At 44.5% G+C, this 23931-nt stretch overlaps 1 protein-coding gene across 9 annotated transcripts in view; it reads right to left on the reverse strand.

Moving 5' to 3' along the window:
• Positions 1–23931, reverse strand: part of ST3GAL3 (ST3 beta-galactoside alpha-2,3-sialyltransferase 3) — a 212914-nt gene that overhangs the window by 162827 nt on the left and 26156 nt on the right. Inside the window, exon 1 of one of the 9 annotated variants that reach the window (XM_054165708.1) lies at positions 15327–15369. The exons of the other annotated variants lie outside the window; for them this stretch is intronic. Within the exon in view, the coding sequence (XP_054021683.1) occupies positions 15327–15354 (28 nt within the window). The 5' untranslated portion in view covers positions 15355–15369. Of the gene's footprint in view, positions 1–15326; positions 15370–23931 lie in introns of those variants that run through there. 9 annotated transcript variants of the gene reach the window in all.

Here is a 23931-nt window from a genome sequence, read left to right on the forward strand (position 1 = left end):
GTCCAACGGCATGAGATTGAACACATCCAAGTGCCGGGTTCTGCACATTGGCCACAGCAACCCCATGCAGAGCTACAGGCTGGGGTCAGAGTGGCTGGAGAGCGGCCAGGCAGAGAGGAACCTGGGGGTACTGCTTGATGGTAGGCTGAACATGAGTCTGCAGTGTGCCCAGGCAGCCAAGAAGGCCAGAGGCATCCTGGCCTGCATCAAGAACAGTGTGGCCAGCAGGAGCAGGGAGGTCATTCTGCCCCTCTACACTGCACTGGTTAGGCTGCACCTCGAGTACTGTGTCCAGGTCTGGGCTCCTCAGTTTAGGAAGGATGTTGACTTGCTGGAATGTGTCCAGAGAAGGGCAACAAAGCTGGGGAGGGGCTTGGAACACAAGCCCTATGAGGAGAGGCTGAGGGAGCTGGGGTTGCTTAGCCTGGAGAAGAGGAGACTCAGGGCAGACCTTATTGCTCTCTGCAACTACCTGAAGGGAGGTTGTAGACAGGCGGAGGTTGGTCTCTTCTCCCAGGCAACCAGCACCAGAACAAGAGGACACAGTCTCAAGCTGCACCAGGGGAGGTTTAGGCTGGATGTTAGGAAGAAGTTCTACACGGAGATAGTGATTGCCCATTGGAATGGGCTGCCCGGGGAGGTGGTGGAGTCACCATCATTGGAGGTGTTCAGGAGGAGACTTGATGGGGTGCTTGGTGCCATGGGTTAGTTGTTTGGGTGGGTTGGATTGGTTGATAGGTTGGACACGATGATCTTGAAGGTCTCTTCCACCCTGGTTTATTCTATTCTATTCTAATAACTTGACATGGGATCGAGCCCTTGGCTTTTCTTTACTGTACCTCATCCTTATGCTTATTTTCCAGTTCTTACAAATTCACTAAGAAAATGCTCATTTTTGAAACAAACACAGCAAAACTGCTCATCTAACTGGATTTAAAGCAGGTCTATGCTGTAGCAGATGCAACACCATGGTGGTAACATAAAAAAACAAACAAACAAACAAAAACCCACCAAAAAAAAACCAAAACACCAAAAATAACCATACTAGACTCAAAATTTATTCCAATAAAAACAAAAATCCATCTGGACTTCACAACTTTGTTTCCTCTCTGGGGAATAAAATTCAGACATCTCTGTGTTATTCTAAAGAGTAAGGGGTTTAATTCATTTTAACTGTGTTAAATTCACCTGCCAGCAATTAATTCTGGGGCATCTCTGGGGGGGTTCTACTTTTAAAGACCTGTTGAGATTTTTATCAACATAAAGTATTGCTTTCCAGCTAATGCCAAATTCAAATGTTGTTTGTTTTTCCTGCACTATATTTTGCATTTAAACACCACCCATGAAATGGCTGAAACGTATTGTAAGCAACAAATTAGCACCACTATTGCAGCCCACAAAAATAGTGTAATGTTTCATTCCCTTAAATGAGAACATTATCTTCCTCCTATAAATAAAAGGATAACAAGCAGAGTAAGCATGTGAGCTCCCTTTTTCAATCCAGTCCTCCATGTGGCTGTAAGTCTCACAGTTTCCACATCAAATTAACTGTGAATAACCTGTATCACAGCCAGTTCCCCTTCTGCTCCTACAAGTAATTTCTCAAACCATGGATTTTATTAAAACACTGTGTTCATTCCTGGCATTAACACTTCAAAAGGGACAAAGCTATGAACTTGGGAATTGCTGAGAAAGATAATAATGTGTGACCTTTTTTCCACCTAGGCAGCTATTTGCATTCAGCCAAACTCTGAGGTACAGGGTTGTTTTGTCAGAAGTTGATGGAGATAAGCATTTCTTTGAGGCAAGTCACAAACTCAGCAGTACACCAAGTCCTGCTTCCATGAATGTCACAACAAAATTTTCTTTGCTTCTAGCTTTAAATCTCTTCCAGCCATCATCACTCAGTTCAGAATCTTCCCAGCTCTCTAGACTGTTTTCTCCAGAGACAAAGTGGCTGCTCAGTCTGTGTCCAGTGCCTAAGCCCAAGCCCTCGAGCCTGCTCTGTCTTTCAGATGCAATCTTCAAAGGCTCCATCTTTCAAAACTTAATAGAACACAATGTAAAACATACCCACTTACAGGCACCCTTGCTTTAGGGGCCAAGAAGTGTTTATGTCTGAAGAAGCAGTCCCTAACCTTTTAGCTGTGTACTTCCACAAAGTAGCTTAAATGGTTTTGTTTTTTTTCTCCTGCCTTCTTAGCTGAAGAGCAAGACTTATGCTCAAATCATGAAATCTGACACCAAATAACTTGCCAATATGCACAGTGTAAGGCTGCCCACACCACAACGCCAGCCTTTTACATCTGTTTTCATGTTGGGTACAATTGCTTCTTCAGTGGCTACAGCAGTTTGGAGGGGAAAAAAAAAATAAAAGAAAAAAAGAAACAAACCCAAGATAGAGCAAAATTCAAATGCTGTTCTGGTCTGATCCAATTGATCAGCAGAAGCAAAGGCTGGAGAAACACTCACCTGCTCAGCAAGGCACTCAGTGACAGGAATAACAAGGGATGAGATGACAGCAGCCAGACTACAAAATTGCTTGTGGTCATTTTGTATTAATTCTGGATTAAAATTGCATTGAGACCTATGCTCTGGGCCCTTTTCCTCTCACCCACCACCCAGCTACAGCATCAAACATTGGATCATTACCCCAAAAGCAGCGCTGTGCAGGGCTATCTGAATGTATTCCTCCACAGTCCTTTTTAGAGTGTGGTGTGTCTTCCAGACCTGCCTGCCAGGAGAGCTCATCACCACAGAACACACACATGGATGCTGTTGATTCAGGAACCAGGAGCTGCCAGACAAACTGTGCAGAAAGACTCAACACTGCTCTGGGAACAAACCCAAACTCTGTTCCAACAATGCTCCAAACTGGACGTGGAGCTGGACTTGCCTTTGAAGGAACACAACTGAACTTTCACAGTTCTGTCCTGAAGTTAAAACAATCCAGCAAATCTGAGGTGGCTATGTTTGTTGTTGCACTTACAGACACAGTTACTATGCAGTGCACATAAATCACCTGGGCAAGGATTATATGAGACACACTTCAAAAGTAATTGACCTCTCATCACACACCCCTCTCCCCTTTCCACTCCACTGTCCCACATCTTAGTCTCCTGCAAATCCTCTCTCTTGCTTGTTTTGCTAAGCACAAGCTTTTTCATGGCCTGGATAACTCTATACCACACTCCCTTATTCCCAACTCAAGCAAACCAAGTTACTCATCTCACTGCACCTTAGGTCTAGGAATTTCTGGACAACAACCAACCATTTAACTGTTATTTCTTACAGGTTGCTGTATCTTTTCCACTACTCCAGGCTCTGAATAGGAAAATAAATGAAGATTTGGGTCTTCATAAAGGAATGATGATGCTGGCCAACAAAATGCAAATTGGTAGAAGACAGAGAGCAACAAGGCCATGTTGGTATGTACCTTACATTTCACGCTCCAATGAGGAATAGAATAAACCATGTTGGAAGAGACCTTCAAGATCATTGTGTCCAACCTATCATCCAATACCACCTAATCAACTAAACCATGCAACCAAGCACCCCATTAAGTCTCCTCCTGAACACCTCCAGTGATGGTGTCTCCACCACCTCCCCGGGCAGCCCATTCCAATGGGCAATCACTATCTCCGTGTAGAACTTCTTCCTAACATCCAGCCTAAACCTCCCCTGGTGCAGCTTGAGACTGTGTCCTCTTGTTCTGGTGCTGGTTGCCTGGGAGAAGAGACCAACCTCCGCCTGTCTACAACCTCCCTTCAGGTAGTTGTAGAGAGCAGTAAGATCACCCCTGAGTCTCCTCCTCTCCAGGGGGAGATACGGACCCCACAGGATAAATATCATGCAAAGGTGCTGCACTTGAGACATGTGTGGAAACAGCTCTTAAAGCCCAGCTGCATCAAGTTCCTCAGATTACAGAAGGGAAAATACAAAGATCAACTTCCAATGCAAATACTGCCCTTGCTTTGATGTCATCATTGGTGAAAATGTAATATACAAACTGAGAACAAGCAGAGGCACCACAGAATGAGAACAGCAAACATAATCCCCATTTAATCAAGAGCTGTGTATTACCTGCATGCTTACTTAAGTTCTATTTCAGAACTTCAGTTAAGACTTCTACAGTAAGTCCCTCTGGGAAGCCACTAACTTTTTTACTTTTCACAGATTCTCCCTGCAAGAATTTGTAGGTATTTGTCTCATCCCACTGGAACCAAGGAAGTTGAATCAGTAACTTCTCTTTAAAAAAAACCCCAACAAACAACCAAAAACCCCAAACCAACACAAGAAAACCCAACCAGCCAACCGACATAAACCAAACCAAACAGAGCTACCAGGATGCACCAGGATGATTAAGGGACTGGAGCACATGCCCTGTGAGGAGGGGCAGAAAGACCTGGGGCTTTTTAGACTGGAGAAGAGAAGACTGAGAGGGGATTTAATAAAGGTTTATAAATGTCTTAGGGCTGGGAGTCAAGAGGGAAGGGACAGGCTCTTCTCTGTTGCACTCTGTGATAGGACAAGGGGTAATGAGTATAAACTACACCACAGAAGTTCCACCTCAACATGAGGAAGAAATTCACTGTGAGGGTCACAGAGCCCTGGTACAGGCTCCCCAGGGGGGTTGTGGAGTCTCCTTCTCTGGAGGCTTTCAAGATCCATCAATATGGATTCCCGTGTGACCTGTGTTAGATTCTATTCTAGATTCTCTGGCAGGGGGATTGGACTCCATCTCCAGAGGTCCCTTCCAGCCCCTAACATCCTGTGATGCTGTAATACCAACAAAACAAAACAACCAACCAACCAAAATACCCAACCAAAGCAAAAAAACCCCAAACCAACCAACCAAAAAACAAAAACAAAAAAACCCCACCACCCACCAAAAATCCCCAAACCAGACTTCAGCTATAAACCAACTTCCCTGGGAGGGGGGGGGAAAAGAGTAATAATAGAGAGAGTAAAAATATCAGCAAAAACCCTCTGTGTTTGGAAGTGGTCCTGAGAAACCACAAACCATCAGTCCCACAGGAGTTATAAGAGTTTAATAATAAAGGCTTAACTACCACATACCATTCCAGCAATACGCTCCACAGACCAAGCCAAGCAGGGAATACAACAATATATCACAACATAAGGCTGCAATTTGGCACACCCTCGTACACAGACTCAGGCTCTCGGGTCTGCATTGCTTTCTCGTATGCCTGATCGCCGTTAAGTTTCTTGGTCCATAACTCCTCTCTCCAGATACCCAGATGGACTCCCACAGAATTGCAAACCTATATTTAATAACATTTCATGCAAGGTCTCCAGAGCTTGAGCAGAAACCAGATATCCTGCAGAGCTCCATCAACTGGACTGGGGATGGCAACTGCAGTAACAACATAAAAGAATGAAGGTTTGCTTCAGAGTCAGAAGGGAAAGAAATATTTTGGATGCGGTTATTTTATCATGGAGTTAGCACACCATCCACACAGAAATTGCCTGCCATTCAGCTGGCTCCATTTTTCAGCTGAGTACTGAAAAGGACAGGATGGAACATCCTCTTAGCCACCAAAATTTACTTTCTATTTGAGGGTATTTCATGAATTATTTTCTTGTTGTTACATTACTGCAGTATTCCCTGCCTGCACTTACAGGTTACATGATCAGGTATCCTTTATTTTGTAATGCTTTTTTTAACTTGCTGATGACATATTTGTTCAGTGTCAAGATAAATGACAAATGCCATCTTACTAATTCATTAAGTATCCTCCTGAATTATCCTTGTGTTCCCTACCACTGCTTGGTTTATTCTGCTTTAACAAGACCTTTCTTCTATAGCATGAAGCCTTTCTACCTTTATCTGAACACAGTAAGATGGCTCAGTGTTAAGACCACTAGTGACTACAAATCATCTTCTGTAACATGGCCTCAAGGATGCTCCAAGTTACTCATGTTCTTTATTCAAAACTCAAGGCACTCATTATGCCATCCTTGATGCATCACTTCACACAGCATCAGTGCAAGTCAAAGGAAACACATGTAAGAGCACTTTTACCAGTAAGCTCAGCTCCTTGTGAAAAACAACCAATAGTACATGGCTTAGTTAGTCCTGAGGTGTTGGGTGACAGGTTGGACTTGATGATCCCTGAGGTCTTTTCCAACCTTATTGATTCTATGATTCTACAGGAGTTACAATCTCAAGTGTACTGTTTGAGCAGCATTATTCCTGAGTTTCCAGTATCTAAGATGAGGAATACATAAAGACACACACAGAGAGCACAGGCACACTCCCTAACCACAGATGTGCAAGCTAACAGCAGTAAACAGAGGGACTGCAATTTTTGGCAAGTATGAAGAGTTTCAGTCCACTGCTGCCTTCAAGTGACAGAGGTTCCAGGTTCAAAGTTCAAACTTATTCCCTCCATGGGAAGGGAAACAAGCAACAGGAGGTATCTTCAGCAGCAGGAAACATCTGATTGTAAAGAACACTTGCAATGAATTCTGAATTTTCTACTTTAGTAAACTGCCTCAAAAGCTGTACTGCTGTGTTTCTGTTGCACTAAACTTGAATGTCTGTCCTTTTTTTTCACTTGTATCATTTCACTTGTATCAGTTCAGAGATGTGGGAATGGACTAAGGCTTGATTCACATGACATACCTGTGGGGCAAGATTCACCCTCATCTGAGAACGCGGACCAGGTGTGAAATATAATTGAAATGAAAACATTTCATTCTGATCTAAATATTGACCTGTGCAGAGCACAAAGTTGAAAAGTTTCTGCATTGCTGCTCTAGTCAGCACCTCTTTAACTGCTACCCTAGTTAACTACTACCCTCATTCCTACAGTACTACCTTTTAAAGTATACAGTACTGAAGTCAGCCACAAAGATTCTCTCTCCATATCTGTGTCTGACCCAACAACATCCCCTTTTTACTGACAGATGACTTTGTGGCCAAGCTTAGAGGTTTAACCCAAATTCCTTGGCTGTCCACTCTGCCCATACATCAGGTCCTTTTTTTGTCTCAGCCTGGAGCCAGAGAGTTTCTACACAGAGAAACTCAGCACAGAGCAAGGAGATTCATGCACAAGCTCAGTCCCAGCGAATGCAGACACAGCTGGTTCAGAGCTATTCACTGCAAACTCACAGCCAAACTATGGCCCAGCCAATATGGGCAATCTTGCTGTAATGTGCAAGCCTGAACAAGTTCTTTGATGAAATTACTTCACATCTGCAAAAATAAACAATCTGCTTTTTGTTTTTCCAAAGAGCTAAGAATGAATATAGTGAAGCATTGTCACTTGCCAGAATAGAATAGAATAGAATAAACCAGGTTGGAAAAGACCTTTGAGATCATTTAGTCCAACCTATCAACTAAACCATGGCACCAAGTGCCCCATCCAGTCTCTTCCTAAACACCTGCAGTGATGGCGATTCCACCACCTCCTTGGGCAGCCTATTCCAGTGGCCAATCACTCTTTCTATGAAGAGCTTCTTCCTCACCTCGAGCCTAAACTTCCCCTGGCACAGCTTGAGACTGTGTCCTCTTGTTCTGGTGCTGGTTGCCTGGGAGAAGAGACCAACCCCCATCTGGCTACAACCTCCATTCAGGTAGTTGTAGAGAGCAACAAGGTCTGCCCTGAGCCTCCTCTTCTCCAGGCTAAGCAACCCCAGCTCCCTCAGCCTCTCCTCGTAGGGCTTGTGCTCCAAACCCCTCCCCAGCTTTGTTGCCCTCCTCTGGACACGTCAACATCCTTCCTAAACTGAGGGCCCCAGAACTGGACACAGTAATTTTATGTGGCACCAAGACCAGCTGGTTACATTGTAAACCACAAAAGCAATTCTCTATCAGCTCCCACTTTCCTGTCATTTAAATTGAAATGACGACCCTCTGAGCAATGCAGAACCTGGAAGATGCAGTAATATTTCTTTAATGAATGTTTATGTGTTTGATGGAGCCTAACCAACTTTCACACTCGCTGTTGTGCACATTGCTGCTTCTTTTCCATGAGGACACTCGTAATGAAGTGGCAAACTAAGCAAGACTTGACGCCCATCTTCTGAACAGATGTATTTTGGAAACGTTCTGAGCACGCCAGTTTTCTTTATTCTGCAATGAATGAACTGAATGAAGAGATGTGTCCTTGTGCCAGCTGGCAAACACTTCAGAAGGATATTACATTGCTATTGTCTTGCACAGTGCCCAAATAACTGTTTGGTAGCAGGAAGGGATGGTATGTTTCGCTCACAAGATCGGTATTTATTTGGATCTGCTGCATAGCTTTGCAGTGCTGTGATCAACGGAGCTCTGGGTACAAGCACAACATGAGTCTTCACAGAATCACCAAGATTGGAAGAGACCTCAAAGATCATCAAGTCCAACCTGTCACCACAGACCTCATGACTAAACCATGGCTCAAAGTGCCACGTCCAATCCCCTCTTGAACACCTCCAGGGACGGTGACTCCACCACCTCCCTGGGCAGCACATTCCAATGGCGAACGACTCTCTCAGTGAAGAACTTTCTCCTCACCTCAAGCCCAAACTTCCCCTGGCACAGCTTGAGACTGTGTCCTCTTGTTCTGGTGCTGGCTGCCTGGGAGAAGAGACCAATCCTCTCCTGGCTGCAACCACCCTTCAGGTAGCTGTAGATAGCAGTATCCATATACATGTAGCTCCTTGGTGTCTGCCCCAGCTCCCTATTCCAGATGAGGGGCTTTTAGGCTGTTCTTTCCACAAGAGATGAAGAGAGTTCCCCATATGCAAAGGAGAAGGGGAGACCAAGACACTGCAGAAGTTCAATGAAAATGTATTTGGCTTTGAGGAACACAACTGTAGAGAAGGTATAGATCTGCTGGTATTGGAGTGTTTTTTCTCTTGAGCGGGAGGAATCCTTTAATTAAACCCAAGCAGATTCTCAGTATTTTAAGAAGCTCATGTCCTCCTAAGCCAAGTCCCATTTTTCAGTTTATAAAATTATTGTAGCACTAAGTCAGTCACACACCCAAATTCCATAGCAAAAGACAGAATAAATTATGAGACAGTAAAAGGTCTCTTGTTTAAGCTTACAGTCCATGTAGCAAACCAGAAGATTAATATTGGCAGTTGGGAAATTACATAGGAAGAAACATGAAAGTGTGGGTCAGCAGGGTAGTAGCAGCTCAGCTCAAGAATATTTTCAGCAGCAGTACCAGTCTTTAACCAAAGCAATACAAAGAGAAACCTCCTTCTGTTTCTGAATAAAACACTCACTCTTTTCATCAATACAACATCAGAGCACTCACGTGTAAAGCACTTGCTTTAGGGTCACAATACATATCTTCTGAACGTGTATCTCCAGCTAACGCTTCAAAATAGAGAATTAACACATTTATTTTGTAAAGGTCACTACTAATGTTCCCTAGATAACCTCAGTTACAAAGCAACACTGCAGCTGCCTTCATAAATAAATTTAACTTAGCAAACTTTTGCATTGAACATACCAGGGGGCCAAGGGGAAAATGTATTTTGCCTTACCTGTGTAGGACTGTTGGATCTAACTATTAGGACTACAGAGAACACAGACCAGTTTAACTACTCACAGAAAAGAACTGAATCAACAGTAAATCATCTTATTCTGTGCAGAATGGGTCTAACAATCATCAGTATAGCCATTATTTAGTTCAAACAAAAATACTGGACAGGAGGTTTACAGATCACAACTGTTCTTTAAATTATTTTAATTAAGGCATCTAAAACACCACTTACTTGGACATGAACCCTTGAAAATACTCCAATACATCATTTACAGAGTAAGGGACAGACTCCACTTAATTTTAGTGATACAAAACACATGTAGAATAGAATAGACCAGGTTGGAAAAGACCTTTGAGATCACCAAGTCCAACCTATCATCCAACACCATCTAATCAGCTAAACCATGGCACCAAGCACCCCATCCAGTCTCTTCCTAAACACCTCCAGTGACAGTGACTCCACCACCACCCTGGGTAGCCCATTCCAATAGGCAATCACTCTTTCTGTGAAGAACTTCTTCCCAACCTCCAGCCTAAACCTCCCCTGGCACAGCTTGAGACTGTGTCTTCTTGTTCTGGTGCTGGTTGCCTGGGAGAAGAGACCAACCCCCTCCTGGCTACAACCTCCCTTTGGGTAGCTGTAGAGAGCAGTAAGGTCTGCCCTGAGCCTCCTCTTCTCCAGGCTAAGCAGCCCCAGCTCCCTCAGGCCCTCCTTGTAGGGCTGTGCTCCAAACCCCTCCCCAGCTTTGTTGCCCTTCTCTGGACACGCTCCAGCAACTCAACATCTTGCACACAAAAACGAACTGGCCAATGCTCTCTGTTTGCTTTCAGTCACACTTCAAAAGGTGCAAACTGCTCTTAAGTATTACTAGGTTAAAATTACTTTATTTCAATCATTAGAAAAATATAAATAGCATACTCACTTTCCTTGGTACTGCTCAGGCTTGTCACTTTTACCCAACTTTTGGAAAACCAAACAGCTTTCATATCAGCCTCCCCCTCCTCAAAACACTATTACTCTCTACTACATACTAGCAGCTTGAAGTTACAGAGAAAGCAAATTACCCTTGAAAGTTGTCCTTAAAGAGAGTTCAGTTTCAAACTGGAAGACAGATGTGTTAAAATTTCTTAATTAGGTTATTGCACTGCACAGGGACAAGGATAAAACATAATTCTGTATTTTGATAGTGCAAACAAAATAGATATTGTTATGTCAGGTATTACAAAATACAATACATTCATAACTAGATTGCCTTATTCCTGCAGTACTTTCATTAAATATGGACATGAGCCTTACAGCACAATCTAAGAACTGTATTAGTGACGGCATCTTAAACTTACATATACCCACACAACTCAAAGTGCTCTGGAAGGCTGATACACATTATCTCTGTTTTACATAAGTAAAGATAGAATAAACCAGGTTGGAAGAGACCTTCAAGATCGTGTCCAACCTATCATCCAACACCACCCAACCAACTGAACCATGCAACCAAGCACCCCATCAAGTCTCCTCCTGAACACCTCCAGTGATGGTGACTCCACCACCTCCCCGGGCAGCCCATTCCAATGGGCAATCTCTCTCCCTGTGTAAAACTTCCTCCTAACCTCCAGCCTAAACCTCCCCTGGCACAGCCTAAGACTGTGTCCTCTTGTTCTGGTACTGGCTGCCTGGGAGAAGAGACCAACCTCTGCCTGTCTACAACCTCCCTTCAGGTAGTTGCAGAGAGCAATAAGGTCACCCCTGAGTCTCCTCTTCTCCAGGCTAAGCAACCCCAGCTCCCTCAGCCTCTCCTCATAGGGCTTGTGTTCCAAGCCCCTCCCCAGCTTTGTTGCCCTTCTCTGGACGTGCTCTAGCAAGTCAACATCCTTCCTAAACTGAGGAGCCCAGACCTGGACACAGTACTCAAGGTGCGGCCTAACCAGTGCAGTGTACAAGGGCAGAATGACCTCCCTGCTCCTGCTGGCCACACTGTTCCTGATGCAGGCCAGGATGCTATTGGCCCTCCTGGCTGCCTGGGCACACTGCAGGCTCATGTTCAGCCTACCATCAACCAGCACCCCCAGGTCCCTCTCTGCCTGGCCGCTCTCCAGCCACTCTGACCCCAGCCTGTAGCACTGCATGGGGTTGTTGTGGCCGATGTGCAGAACCCGGCACTTAGATGTGTTAAATCTTATGCCGTTGGACTCTGCCCATCTGTCCAGTCTGATACCCAGACACAATTAATGGCAATTAGGACAATAACTATTTTAATAGCCTGGTCTTGTTTTTATGCCTACTGAAGCCATTCAAATATTTTTCTTCCTATCTCTTTCTGGTAAGGAAGAGAACCCAATTTTGTGTGTTGGCTTTTCCAAGCTAGCTGTCAGAAACCTCTCCTTCATCAAAAGGAGAAATACATTAAAAAAAAATAAATTCCATCAGGGAACTCAAATTCTTAAGTTTCTTGAAAATGATCTACAACTTATGATATCAAGCCAGTGGTCAAAAGATTCCCAAAACCTTAGAACACATAACATCTGGCCTAGCTGCCAGAACAACTGCCAGCAAGTTCATACATTCAGTTTTATAGTCACACTTATCACCTCTCCTATGTTCTGGGTAGACACAAGCAAGTGACAGGAGGAGTAGGGTACAAGAAAAGTGCAGAAGCATAAAACATCTCCTGAACACAAGTGTATTTGCATTACAAGGACCCAGACTGTTTACCAACATGAAGGGTGATACTGAACAGAAAGCCTGCAGGATCCATTTTTCACTCATGGTTTTGGCAGTTTGGGGCCAGGGAGAAGTTTGGGATTTTTCTGTTTAGTTTTTAAGAACATCACCACAACTGATTCAAAAATCTGAAGAAGTTTCTGGCCCATTAAATCCTAGAACTCACTGCTTCCAAAACACGGACTGAAATTCAGATTGGAGAGGTCCTAACACAGTACATGAATTTATAGGCAGTAGGTATATACAAAAAGATAAGAATCATAGAATTGTTAGGGTTGGAAGGGACCTCAAGCATCATGCAGTTCCAACTCCCCTGCCATGGGCAGGAACACCTCACACTTGATCAGGTTGCCCAAAGCCACATCCAGCCCAGCCTTAAAAACCTCCAGGGATGAAGCTTCCACCACCTCCCTGGGCAACCCGGTCCAGCGTCTTGCCGCCCTCATGGTGAAGAACTTCTTCCTAACATGCAAGAAGCATATGCTCTTTCAAAGCCAAATGTCTTGAAGAGTGGCCTGTATGCCTTTGGCTTGTCTTAATCTTCTAGTCACAGCGACTGGTCTACAGAGGGCATCATGTCCATGCAAAAGCCTTGCTGCCTCCTCCTCAACCAACCAAATACTGACATATGCAAATCTGAAACAAAGAAGTTGCATCTGTGAATCCTAAAAGGATGCCAAAACCTATTCTGTTCCCTAAGTATCTGCTTGACTATGAATGCTCCCACATTTGGAGGAAACAAAGGGAAATAAAACAAAAAGGAGGGTGGGAGGAAAGCCCCCAAGCAACAGACCAAACCAACCACTTTGAACTGTGCCTATATAGACTCTAATTTCCTATTATTTTCTTTTACGGAAGTGTTTAATTTGAAGCGGGGGGGGGGGGGGGGGGGGGGGGGGGGGGGGGGGGAAGGTTCATTAACACACAAGAAAAATAACTTGGAGACAGACTAAATACTGTCAGTAGTGCCTCATTTCCATGTGCAGAAATTTCAAGACAATGGAAAACTTATTTAAACAGCAGCAGCAGAAGTCGGAAGTTCATTACTACACCGCCCAGCCCCTTGGCAAATGCAGCTGGAGATGATCTACAGAAAAAGTGTCCCCTCCTACCACACCACACACACAAAAATACAATGAATTAATTTAAATTAGTACTTGGCAAAGAAGTAAGTCAGTCAGTTCAGAAGAACACACATCAGTGCACTCAGAAGGTTAAACACTGGTTCCAGACTAGGATCAACGGAAATGAACTGCTGAGCACCTAACTAAATTGTTTCATAAAACAGACAGCAAGCAAGCTTTCGTAAAAAAACAAACCACCACAACCAAACAACCCCCCCAAAAAAAACCCAGAAGCCCCCAAAAACCCAAACACACACAAAAACCCCAACCAAACAAAATAGAATAGAATAAACCAGGTTGGAAGAGACCTTCAAGATCATCGCATCCAACCTATCACCCAACACCACCTAATCAACTAAACCATGCAACCAAGCACCCTATCAAGTCTCCTCCTGAACACCTCCAGTGACAGCGACTTCACCACCTTCCTGGGCAGCTCATTCCAATGGACAATCACTCTCTCTGTATAGAACTTCTTCCTAACCTCCAGCCTAAACCTCCCCTGGCACAGCTTGAGACTGTGTCCTCTTGTTCTGGTGCTGGTTGCCTGTGAGAAGAGACCAACCTCTGCCTGTCTACAACCCCCCTTCAGGTAGTTGCAGAGAGCAATAAGGTCACCCCTGAGTCTCCTCTTCTCCAGGCTAAGCAACCCCAGCTCCCTCAGCCTCTCCCTCACTAACTTTGTTGCCCTTCTCTGGACATGCTCCAGCATGTCAACATCCTTCCTAAACTGAGCAGCCCAGAACTGGACACAGTACTCGAGGTGCAGCCTAACCAGTGCAGTGTACGGGGGCAGAATGACCTCCCTGCTCCTGCTGGCCACACTGTTCCTGATGCAGGCCAGGATGCCATTGGCCCTCCTGGCTGCCTGGCCATACTGCAGTCCAGTTACACCTCTGAAACACCCATATTAGCTTTGCCCTTCTGAATAGCCTCTGGGAAACAAAACTAAACAAAACAAACCACCCCAAAACCAGAAAACAAAACCCATACCAATGGACTACATAAATCACAATATCAAGACAAGACAATAGCTCACTCAAGAACAATCTAGCAGTAGCAGCATCCCTGAAAGATCAAATGCTTTTGATGAGGATCACGTGAAACAGCCAGCTCTATTTCACCAAAAGCTAGAATTTCACTAACAGAGAGCTGCCAAGAACAACTCCCATTCTCAAATTAAGTCAATCTCCACAAAGAAAACCCACAGCAATCTCAGAAAGAAACCTTCCCTAGTGCTCCACAACAGATCCCACTCCTTATTAGCATTTCCAGCCACCTGCTGAAGCCTGTTCCCAGCCAGGATTTCACAGGCGCACTGGGATTCACAAATGGTAGAGGTTTGCCATTTCTGGTTCACTCCGCTAGCAGAACTCCTTGTAAGAGGCAACAATCAGTCTATTAACCTTGTTCTAAAACAGCTGCCTCATCTAACACAAATTCATTTGACTGGCAAAGAAACCCAACAGCTTGATGTTGGCAGGTCTGGGATTGATTCAGAAGTAGGAAATGGCCTCTTAGCTTGTGACAAGCCATCAAGATAGGCAACTTTTTGGCCGTAAGTTTGACTGTGAAATTGCCTGCACAACTGAACAGACGATAGGGAGAGGGGAGGATTAAGTGAAGGGAGACAGTGACAAGTAAGGCATTCTATGAATAAAGAATGTTGCAGAAGTCCAAGACAACCAGTTCACAAAACAACACCAGACTGTTGGTCCTTCAGAGAAAGCAATCCGTACATGTGGAAGTGGCTTAAGCTGTTGGTTTTGCAAGTCGGGGTCTGGCTGTGGGGGAAGGGGTTCTTCTGGCTTTAGGAGGTTTTTAAGCTTTAATAAGAGAGTATCTTTCTCAAGACTGGATAACCTTGACATTCTTTCTAAACCACACTAAAACAAACATGCCCACTAATTCCCCCAAACGAAATCAAGTAATGGCAACACTAGCCATAATAGAGGCTATTCAACGCGGCACACAGACCTGAGCATCTGAAGGCCAAGGACTCCATCTGGAGAAATGTGAGCCAAGACCTGGATTTGGGGCCAACTTCAAAACTGCACATATGGAAGAGAACTGCAACCACCTTAAGATCTTCACTGCATCCGTGCAGGCAGCTCTCACCAGCTCCAGACCCACAGCCACTTGAGAGAAGGAAATGAGATCTATCAGTTGCAGTGGCCACGCTCCCACAGCTGGTTTTAATTAAGCTCATTTGGTGGCAGCGACTAACAGCCAGCAGCACCTTCCTCAGTCAGTTGGCAAGGATTTTTGCCAGCCTTTCACCATCTGTGCTGACCAGTCCTACTGAAATACTGCCTTGGGTATTTATTACTCTGCAGTTCTGTCTGAGGTACAGCATTTAAGAGTGGTGTATCCACGCCCCTTAAGTATAAGCTGTTATAGGCAGCTGTGTACAGCCATCGCTTACAGGTAACCAGATGCAGAACTTGTAGAAAGATACCAAATTCCACTGGGAAAACTGCTCCTGAGAAGGCAGCTGGATCACCAGTCAGAATCCCACTATACCTTGGCCATACCCATGCTACATGAAATTTATTAATGACCCTGTGGATACTGAACCAGTTTTGGAGCTGTAAGAAACGATACAGTCTATATAACTCCCAGGCTAGTCAGTGGATACATGCAGGATAGGATAGCTTTAACAGAAGAAAATGTTTTTACACCATGATCTCAGAACAATCAAGGGCATGGCTAGACTGTGCAAATGTAAGCCCTGTTTCCAGGGATAGAAATGGATCTGGCAAGGGAGCAACTTTAATCACATCTATCAAGATGCTGTGTCCAGCAATCGGAATCAGAGAATCCAAAGTCATCAGTACCAGCATTGATACACAAGATTAACATAATGAACAGATGTATGAGTAAAGGCAAATAAAGAACATGCCAAAAGGAAGTACAGCCACCTGCAGGGACATGCAGCACTTACCCAGACCTGATCTGTCTGGTTCACTCAATGTATGAATTTCAGATACAAAAATCTCTAGTTCAGATTAAAACCTGCAACTGAGCCAGCTCATCACAAACACAGGCCAACATGTTAATGCTACTGATACTCAAAGCCAGGGAAGTCACAGAACCCAGACTGAAGCTACAACAGCAGCAAAGGAAATGAGGTGAATTGCAGGATCATAAGTCTGGGCTTCAGGACAGCAGAATTCAGCCTATTCAGGGACCTCCTTCAGAGAAATCCATAGGATATGGGCCTGAAGAGAAGACAGGTTGAGTTTGAAGGATAATCTTCTCCAAGCTCAAGAATCATCCAGCCCAACATGCTGGAAATCAAGCAAAGGCCCCAGGAGGCTTGCATGGATGAATAAGGAGCTTCAGATAGAATTCAAATACAAAAATAATGCATTCAAGATGTGGGAGCAGGAACAGGTGAGATAGGTCAAATATAAAGCCCTAGTGTGCACAGACAGGCTTAGGAAAGTCAAAGTCTGCCTGAACTTGAAGAGAGTGAGGAAAATTAAAGGCATCAAGAAGTGCTTCTGCAGATGATTTATCAGCAAAAGGAAGAACAGGGAAAATGTGGGCCTCCTGATGACAAAAAGTATGGATAAGGGCTGAAGAAATGGGCAGAGAGGTCTCATGAGGTTCAGCAAAAGGAATGCAAATTCCTACTGCTGGAGAGGAATAGCTCTATGCCATTGCAGGCTGTGTGCCAACCTCCTGGAAAACATTTTTTCAGGGAATCCTGAGGGGCAGCTGAAATAGCAATCAGTATGCCCATGTAGCAGAGGCAGCCTACAGCACCCTACGCTGCATTAGGCATGGAGTGAGTGAGGGGATTCTTCTCTCTGCTCACCACTGGTGAGGCACTGCTGGAGGGCTGGGTCCAGTGCTGAGCTCCCCACTACAGGAGAGACATCAGACCAAGTCCAGTGAACTAAGGTGATTAAAGGATTGGGAGCATCTGCTGCATGAGAGGCTGAAAGAGCTGGGATTGTTTAGCCTTGAGCAGAGAAGGCTCAGGAGGATCTTAATAATGTAACCTGATGGGAGGGGAATAAAAAAAAGCAGAGATGGACTTCTCAGAGGTGCTCAGTGAATGGAGAAGAGGCAATGGGGGCAAACTGAAAAGCAGGAAATTCCATATAAACATAGTAAAAAGACGACCCCAATTTTACTGTGAGGATGAAGATCTCCAGAAATGCCTTCTAGTCTCAACTGTTTTGTGATTCTGTGAAACACCCTTGTTCCAGATCAGCATACTCAGGATTTTTGTGCAAGTACTTTCCCTCACATTAGACTGATCAGAAGAAAGTAAATGCTGAGGAGTCAGCTACAAAAAAAGACAAACCTTGCAGGCTGTAATGCTACGCCAGGCGAGAAGTCTTAACAACACGTTCCAAAGTGAGACATGAATTTACTCTGAGTTGAGCTCATGATTAATCTAATAACTATAAGGTTAGTAAGGAAATTCTTTATAAATGAAAACTAAGATAATGAAGTGTGTTGTTAGGGCTACTATTTTGAGTCCAGGAGTGAAAATCCTGTTGAGGTCACGACTATTATCCATAATAAAATGTCCTTTACTACTGGCTCTCACAAAAGAAGCAGCTGCTTAAATACAGCAGTGTGCAAGCTGGAGTGCTGGGGGCAGGAATTACCTAAGTTAGGCCACAGGATCCAGCCAGCTTCTCTGCAGTTCTTCAATACACTCAACGTGACTGAAGCGTCCTGGACTGACAACTTCAACCATCAAATTTCACCCATTCCAAAGATTTCAAGCAGAGTATTCATGCCCCACATTCTGCTAGTTCAAATCTAAACAGTGATGCCACAGAAGGCACAGCTTCACAACACAGGCCCAAAGAGCCCCTTAATTCATTCCTCTCTGTTCTTTCCTTTGAGCCATCACAAGGACTCCCCTGGTTAAAGGGTCAAACTGGCAAAATGCCTTTGTCTTTTGGTCTTCTATCATTTTAAAGTAGTCTGGCTTTGTTTTCCATACACAGGGTTGAACAGAAATAGTGGCTCAAGGTAAGCAGTAGAAACAAAGGTTAGGGTTGAAACTACAAGTATGACAACACACATTTATAACCAGTGCTAGCAGCATTTCCTTTAGTCAAAAGCATACTAATGCCTTTCCATCCCCTCCTTCTCAGATCAACCCCTACCAGCTATATTTCTTCTGTTTTCTGCCGCTTGACTGCATCACTAAAAGCTACCCTACCATCCCTGAAACACACAGAAGCATGAAGACAAACAGTTACAGAATATAGAATTAACCAGGTTGAAAAAGACCTTTGAGATCATCAAGTCCAACCTATCACCCAACACCACCTAATCACCTAAACCATGGCACTAAGTGCTTCATCCAATCTTATTTTAAACACTTCCAGCTACTGGGCAGCCTATGAAAAAATTCCCTTTCAAGCTTGTCTCCATAAGGTCTTCTCCCTATGAAATCATTCTGTAGTACCAGAAAAATTATCCATGTGGCCAAATCATAACGAAAGGTAGACTCAGCAACTAACAAACTTAGGGCTTCAGTGAGTTTGCTATTGTTGTATCTTGCAGACACAAGGGATCTTTTCTGACATTATGGCTTACATTAATTTGCCAAGGGGGAAACTTCACTCACAAAGTAGCACTTTTGGCCAGCATATCAAATAAACCCACACCAGAATTTCCAACAGCCTAAGTACATAACAGTACAGTCTTTTCTCCCAGGCAACCAGCACCAGAACAAGAGCACACAGTCTCAAGCTGCACAAGGGGAAGTTTAGGCTCAAGGTGAGGAGAAAGTTCTTCACAGAGAGAGTCGTTAGCCATTGGAATGTGCTGCCCAGGGAGGTGGTGGAGTCACCATCCCTGGAGGTGTTCAAGAGGGGATTGGATGTGGCACTTGGTGCCATGGTTTAGTCGTGAGGTCTGTGGTGATAGGTTGGACTTAACGATCTTTGAGGTCTCTTCCAACCTTGGTGATTCTGTGATATGGCAGAGATCAAGCTGAAGGTGTCTCACTCCCATCAAGATTACCAGTTCCAGCCCCACATTAACACCAGTCTCAAGGTGCACTTACACAGTACTTGAGCAGCACAGAAAATTTCGCATTGTGTGGCCCTGCACATCACTGCAACTCCCCTCCACACACAGCTCTGTCAAGAAAGTGCTCACAGGGTGGCGGGGAAGGGGATAAACCACATCACCAGAAAAAGTACAGGACAAAACCCACCAAAACCACTCCTTAAAAATGCTACTACACAGCTACTCAGAGCAGCTTTTCCACCAAAAAATCAAGAAACTGTGAAACTGTACCCTCAAAAACCTGGATTTGGAAAGCTCAGGTGCTTTCCACAGAAATGAAATGATCCCTGGCCAAAGCAGTAACATTCCGTAACAGCAGGTCTTAAATAACTGCACACCTGTTGACATTCAAATAAAACACAACTCCTCGGTGAACAGCAGCCAGAGCCCATGCAAGAATGCGGTAAATAGAGGAGGAGGAGGAGAGAGTGTTGCAAGACTGTCCAACAAAAGAGAAGGAATAATTGCAGCTTTGTTCCCAAACTGTTTGTACTCTTTTTTTATACTTCAGTTCCAGAAGAAAAACCTCTGGAAACCTGACCAGCATAATCAGCACCTAAATGTGGAACAAAGAAGGCACAGCCATTTCCACAACTCTGAAGGAAATAAACAAGCTGTATCAGAAGACCTATCTTTGAAGTACTATTTTTGTGTGACAGCAAAAAAAAAAACCACAATGAGACAACATTCCTATTTAATTAAGGGATTGTCCACAGGACTACTTAGCTAATCCATAAATGGATGAAATAAAGACGAGGTGGCAACCCGAAGATGCCTATGCAATAACATTTCAGCAGTTCTAATAACCAACCTATTAGGAGCAAAAAGAACCAATAAATCCAAGCTCCATGTGAAAAAAAAAATAACCCAAGCACATTTTTTATCTTACACCAACAGTACCCTCTAGTGATACAAAGCAGCATAACGTAAGACGAAGCCCAGCTCAGACCATCAGGAACAACCAATGCATCAAGAACACTTACCTAGCTTTATTCATTGACTTACTAGTTTCAAGTTTGTTTTGGCTTGGTTATGATATTAACACTATTTCTTTTCCCCAGGCCTTTTTCTGTGATTGCAGAATGACAGATTTAATAAATAAATCACAGCATCACAGAATCACCAAGGTTGGAAGAGACCTCAAAGATCATCGAGTCCAACCTGTCACCACAGGCCCCATGACTAAACCATGGCACCAAGTGCCCCATCCAGTCTCTTCCGAAACACCTCCAGGGATGGTGACTCCACCACCTCCCTGGGCAGCCCATTCCAATGGCAAATGACTCTCTCAGTGAAGAACTTTCTTCCCACCTCCAGCCTAAACTTCCCCTGGTGCAGCTTGAGACTGTGTGCTCTTGTTCTGGTGCTGGCTGCTTGAGAGAAGAGACCAACACCCTCCTGGCTACAGCCACCCTTCAGGTAGTTGTAGAGAGCAATGAGGTCTCCCCTGAGCCTCCTCTTCTCCATGCTAAACAATCCCAGCTCCCTCAGCCTCTCCTCTTAGGGCTTGTGCTCAAGGCCTCTCCCCAGCCTTGTTGCCCTTCTCTGGACACGTTCAAGTGTCTCGATGTCCTTCTTAAACGGAGGGTCCCAGAACTAGACACAAACTAACCAAACATTGAAGACTGTCCTCCTCTAAGGAAAATCAGAGACAATCATTACCACAGTAATTTTTTTTTTGGACAATTTCTCTAAAGCCAAATGTAAATTTGGGATTTTAAAAATCGGTGCATCCTCCAACAGCCACCCATCATAGAGACATTCAAATATTCCATCAGAAGAGTCTTCAAAAAGCAACTTGAAGGCTACATCCCATCTACTAATGGTCCCATGGCTATCAACACAGGCAGACTCCTCTATTTCTGATATCCTAAGATCACTCTCTATATCCCCATGTTGGAAGGACCATCACAGCAAGAAAAGAAACAGGGAGGTCAGGCAGAGTCCCTTAGGAATGAAGTTTCCAGACCCACTCACAGAAGGTCACTGCAGAGCTTCAGCTAAAGCCACGACCTCCAGGAAACATCACCCTCACAGTGTCCACCTGATGATCTCTACTGGTAGTTAATTTAGGAAACCTGATGTACACACAGTTCTTACTTTAGAATTAGAATGATCTCTGAGGTCCCTTCCAATCTGAGCCACTCTATGATCTCCATTTCCTCTAGAATTAGAATTAACCAGGTTGGAAGAGACCTTTGACATCATCAAGTTCAACCTATCAACCAACACTATCTAGTCAACTAAACCATGGCATTGAGCACCCCATCCAATCTCTTCCTAAACACCTCCAGTGATGGTGACTCCACCACCTCCCTGGGCAGCCCATTCCAATGGCCAATCACTCGTTGCCCTTCTCTGAACACGTTCAAGTGTCTCTATGTCTTTCTTAAACTGAGGGGCCCAGAACTGGACACAGGACTCAAGGTGTGGCCTAACCAGTGCTGAGTACAGGGGCAGAATGGCCTCCCTGCTCCTGCTGGCCACACTGTTCCTGATACAGGCCAGGATGCCATTGGCCTTCTTGGCCATCTGGGCACACTGCTGGCTCATGTTCAGCCTACTATCAACCAGCACCCCAGGTCCCTTTCTGCCTGGCTGCTCTCCATCATCACATAGCAGGCAAGGGGAGGGAGGATAAGCACGGACTATAATAGCACTGTAGGGCAAAAAATGCTCCAGAAGCCTCTATGAGCAAGTGGCAAGGAGGAAGAGATACACAAGAGCAAGGAATGCTCTAACTAGATTATGTGGTTAATACTGCTGTCCCAAAATTGAACCATGAATGTAACACACTGAAGAACAATCCAGAAATACACATCACCTGTCTTCAGAAAAAACTGAAAACAACAACAAGCAAAAACCACCAAACAAAACAGGGAAGAGGGAAGAGGGAAGAGGGAAGAGGGAAGAGGGAAGAGGGAAGAGGGAAGAGGGAAGAGGGAAGAGGGAAGAGGGAAGAGGGAAGAGGGAAGAGGGAAGAGGGAAGAGGGAAGAGGGAAGAGGGAAGATGGAAGAGGGAAGAGGGAAGAGGGAAGAGGGAAGAGGGAAGAGGGAAGAGGGAAGAGGGAAGAGGGAAGAGGGAAGAGGGAAGAGGGAAGAGGGAAGAGGGAAGAGGGAGAGGGAAGAGGGAAGAGGGAAGAGGGAAGAGGGAAGAGGGAAGAGGGAAGAGGGAAGAGGGAAGAGGGAAGAGGGAAGAGGGAAGAGGGAAGAGGGAAGAGGGAAGAGGGAAGAGGGAAGAGGGAAGAGGGAAGAGGGAAGAGGGAAGAGGGAAGAGGGAAGAGGGAAGAGGGAAGAGGGAAGAGGGAAGAGGGAAGAGGGAAGAGGGAAGAGGGAAGAGGGAAGAGGGAAGAGGGAAGAGGGAAGAGGGAAGAGGGAAGAGGGAAGAGGACCAAAGTTGTACAATTTGCATTAGCAAAGAGCCCTGTATTGCTTTATCTAGAAAGCATATCAGGGCAGGGATACAGGACAAAAAAGGTCTACAGAGCTTGAAACTGAAAGAAACCCAACAGAATGTGTTGGGTCCGTAATGAAATTGCCAACCAGACACTGCCACCCAGTTCAGTGTGTTTCTCTGAAGAGATGGGAGAGAGCAGCCTTTAGCCAAGGGACACAACTTTAAAGCTTTAAAGATGTTTGCATGTCTTTCCATCAGAGCAGACTCAGATACACATTTTTATAGATGCCATAGCAACAGAAACCAGACATCTGAGTACGCAGCAAGTATACAAATATTTGAATCTTGGCAAGGGAACACAGCACTTCCAAGTGGGCATAACGGTGTTAAGAGTTATAGTCAATGGCAAGCTGATCTGAATCAGCACCACGACACTGAAACCTCAACATTTCTGCTCGGAAAAGCGTGAACCAAAGCGTGACTGCACGCCACATTTTTCCACCCCATTCACACAGAGACCCAAAAGAAATATTTCTGGAGGATCACACTCCAAGAAACATGTGCACAAGCTGTAGAATCTCTAGAAGTAAGAATGATCAGTTTCCAAAGAAACTTTCTCCACTAAAGATGAAAGAACAGGAGAAAAAAAAGACTGAAAAAAGCCTCCCAACGAACCTAAAGTACACAAACACAGGAGAGCCAGAAAAACTCACTATTGACTTGATTGTGGCCAAAGGGATTTAGAGCAGACCTCAAGAAAAATGTCTCCACAGGGAACAATTATCAAGCACTGAGACAGATTGCCCAAGTTTCCAGCATTAGATTTGATAGAGTATTCCTGACATATGTTGGCATAAAATGACATTAAAAACTCTGAGGGCCCAGAGAAAGACCTCCTACAGTTCTTTCCAAGGCTATTTTCTACAATTTCCAATGAAGGAAAACATTTGGAGTGGCCACTATTAAAAAGTATAGCCTCTAAAATAAGTAGCAATGTTTAATATCATAGAATCAACCAGGTTGAAAGAGACCTCCAAGAGAAAAAACAAACACAGGTGGGACAGAAGTGAAAAGAGTCCTGTTTTAAACAACAGAAGAGAGACAGAGATTCTGCTCCAGAAAAACACTGCCTTC

The sequence above is a fragment of the Dryobates pubescens genome, chromosome 11 (genome assembly GCF_014839835.1).
Source record: "Dryobates pubescens isolate bDryPub1 chromosome 11, bDryPub1.pri, whole genome shotgun sequence".
Classification (NCBI taxonomy): Eukaryota; Metazoa; Chordata; class Aves; order Piciformes; family Picidae; genus Dryobates; species Dryobates pubescens.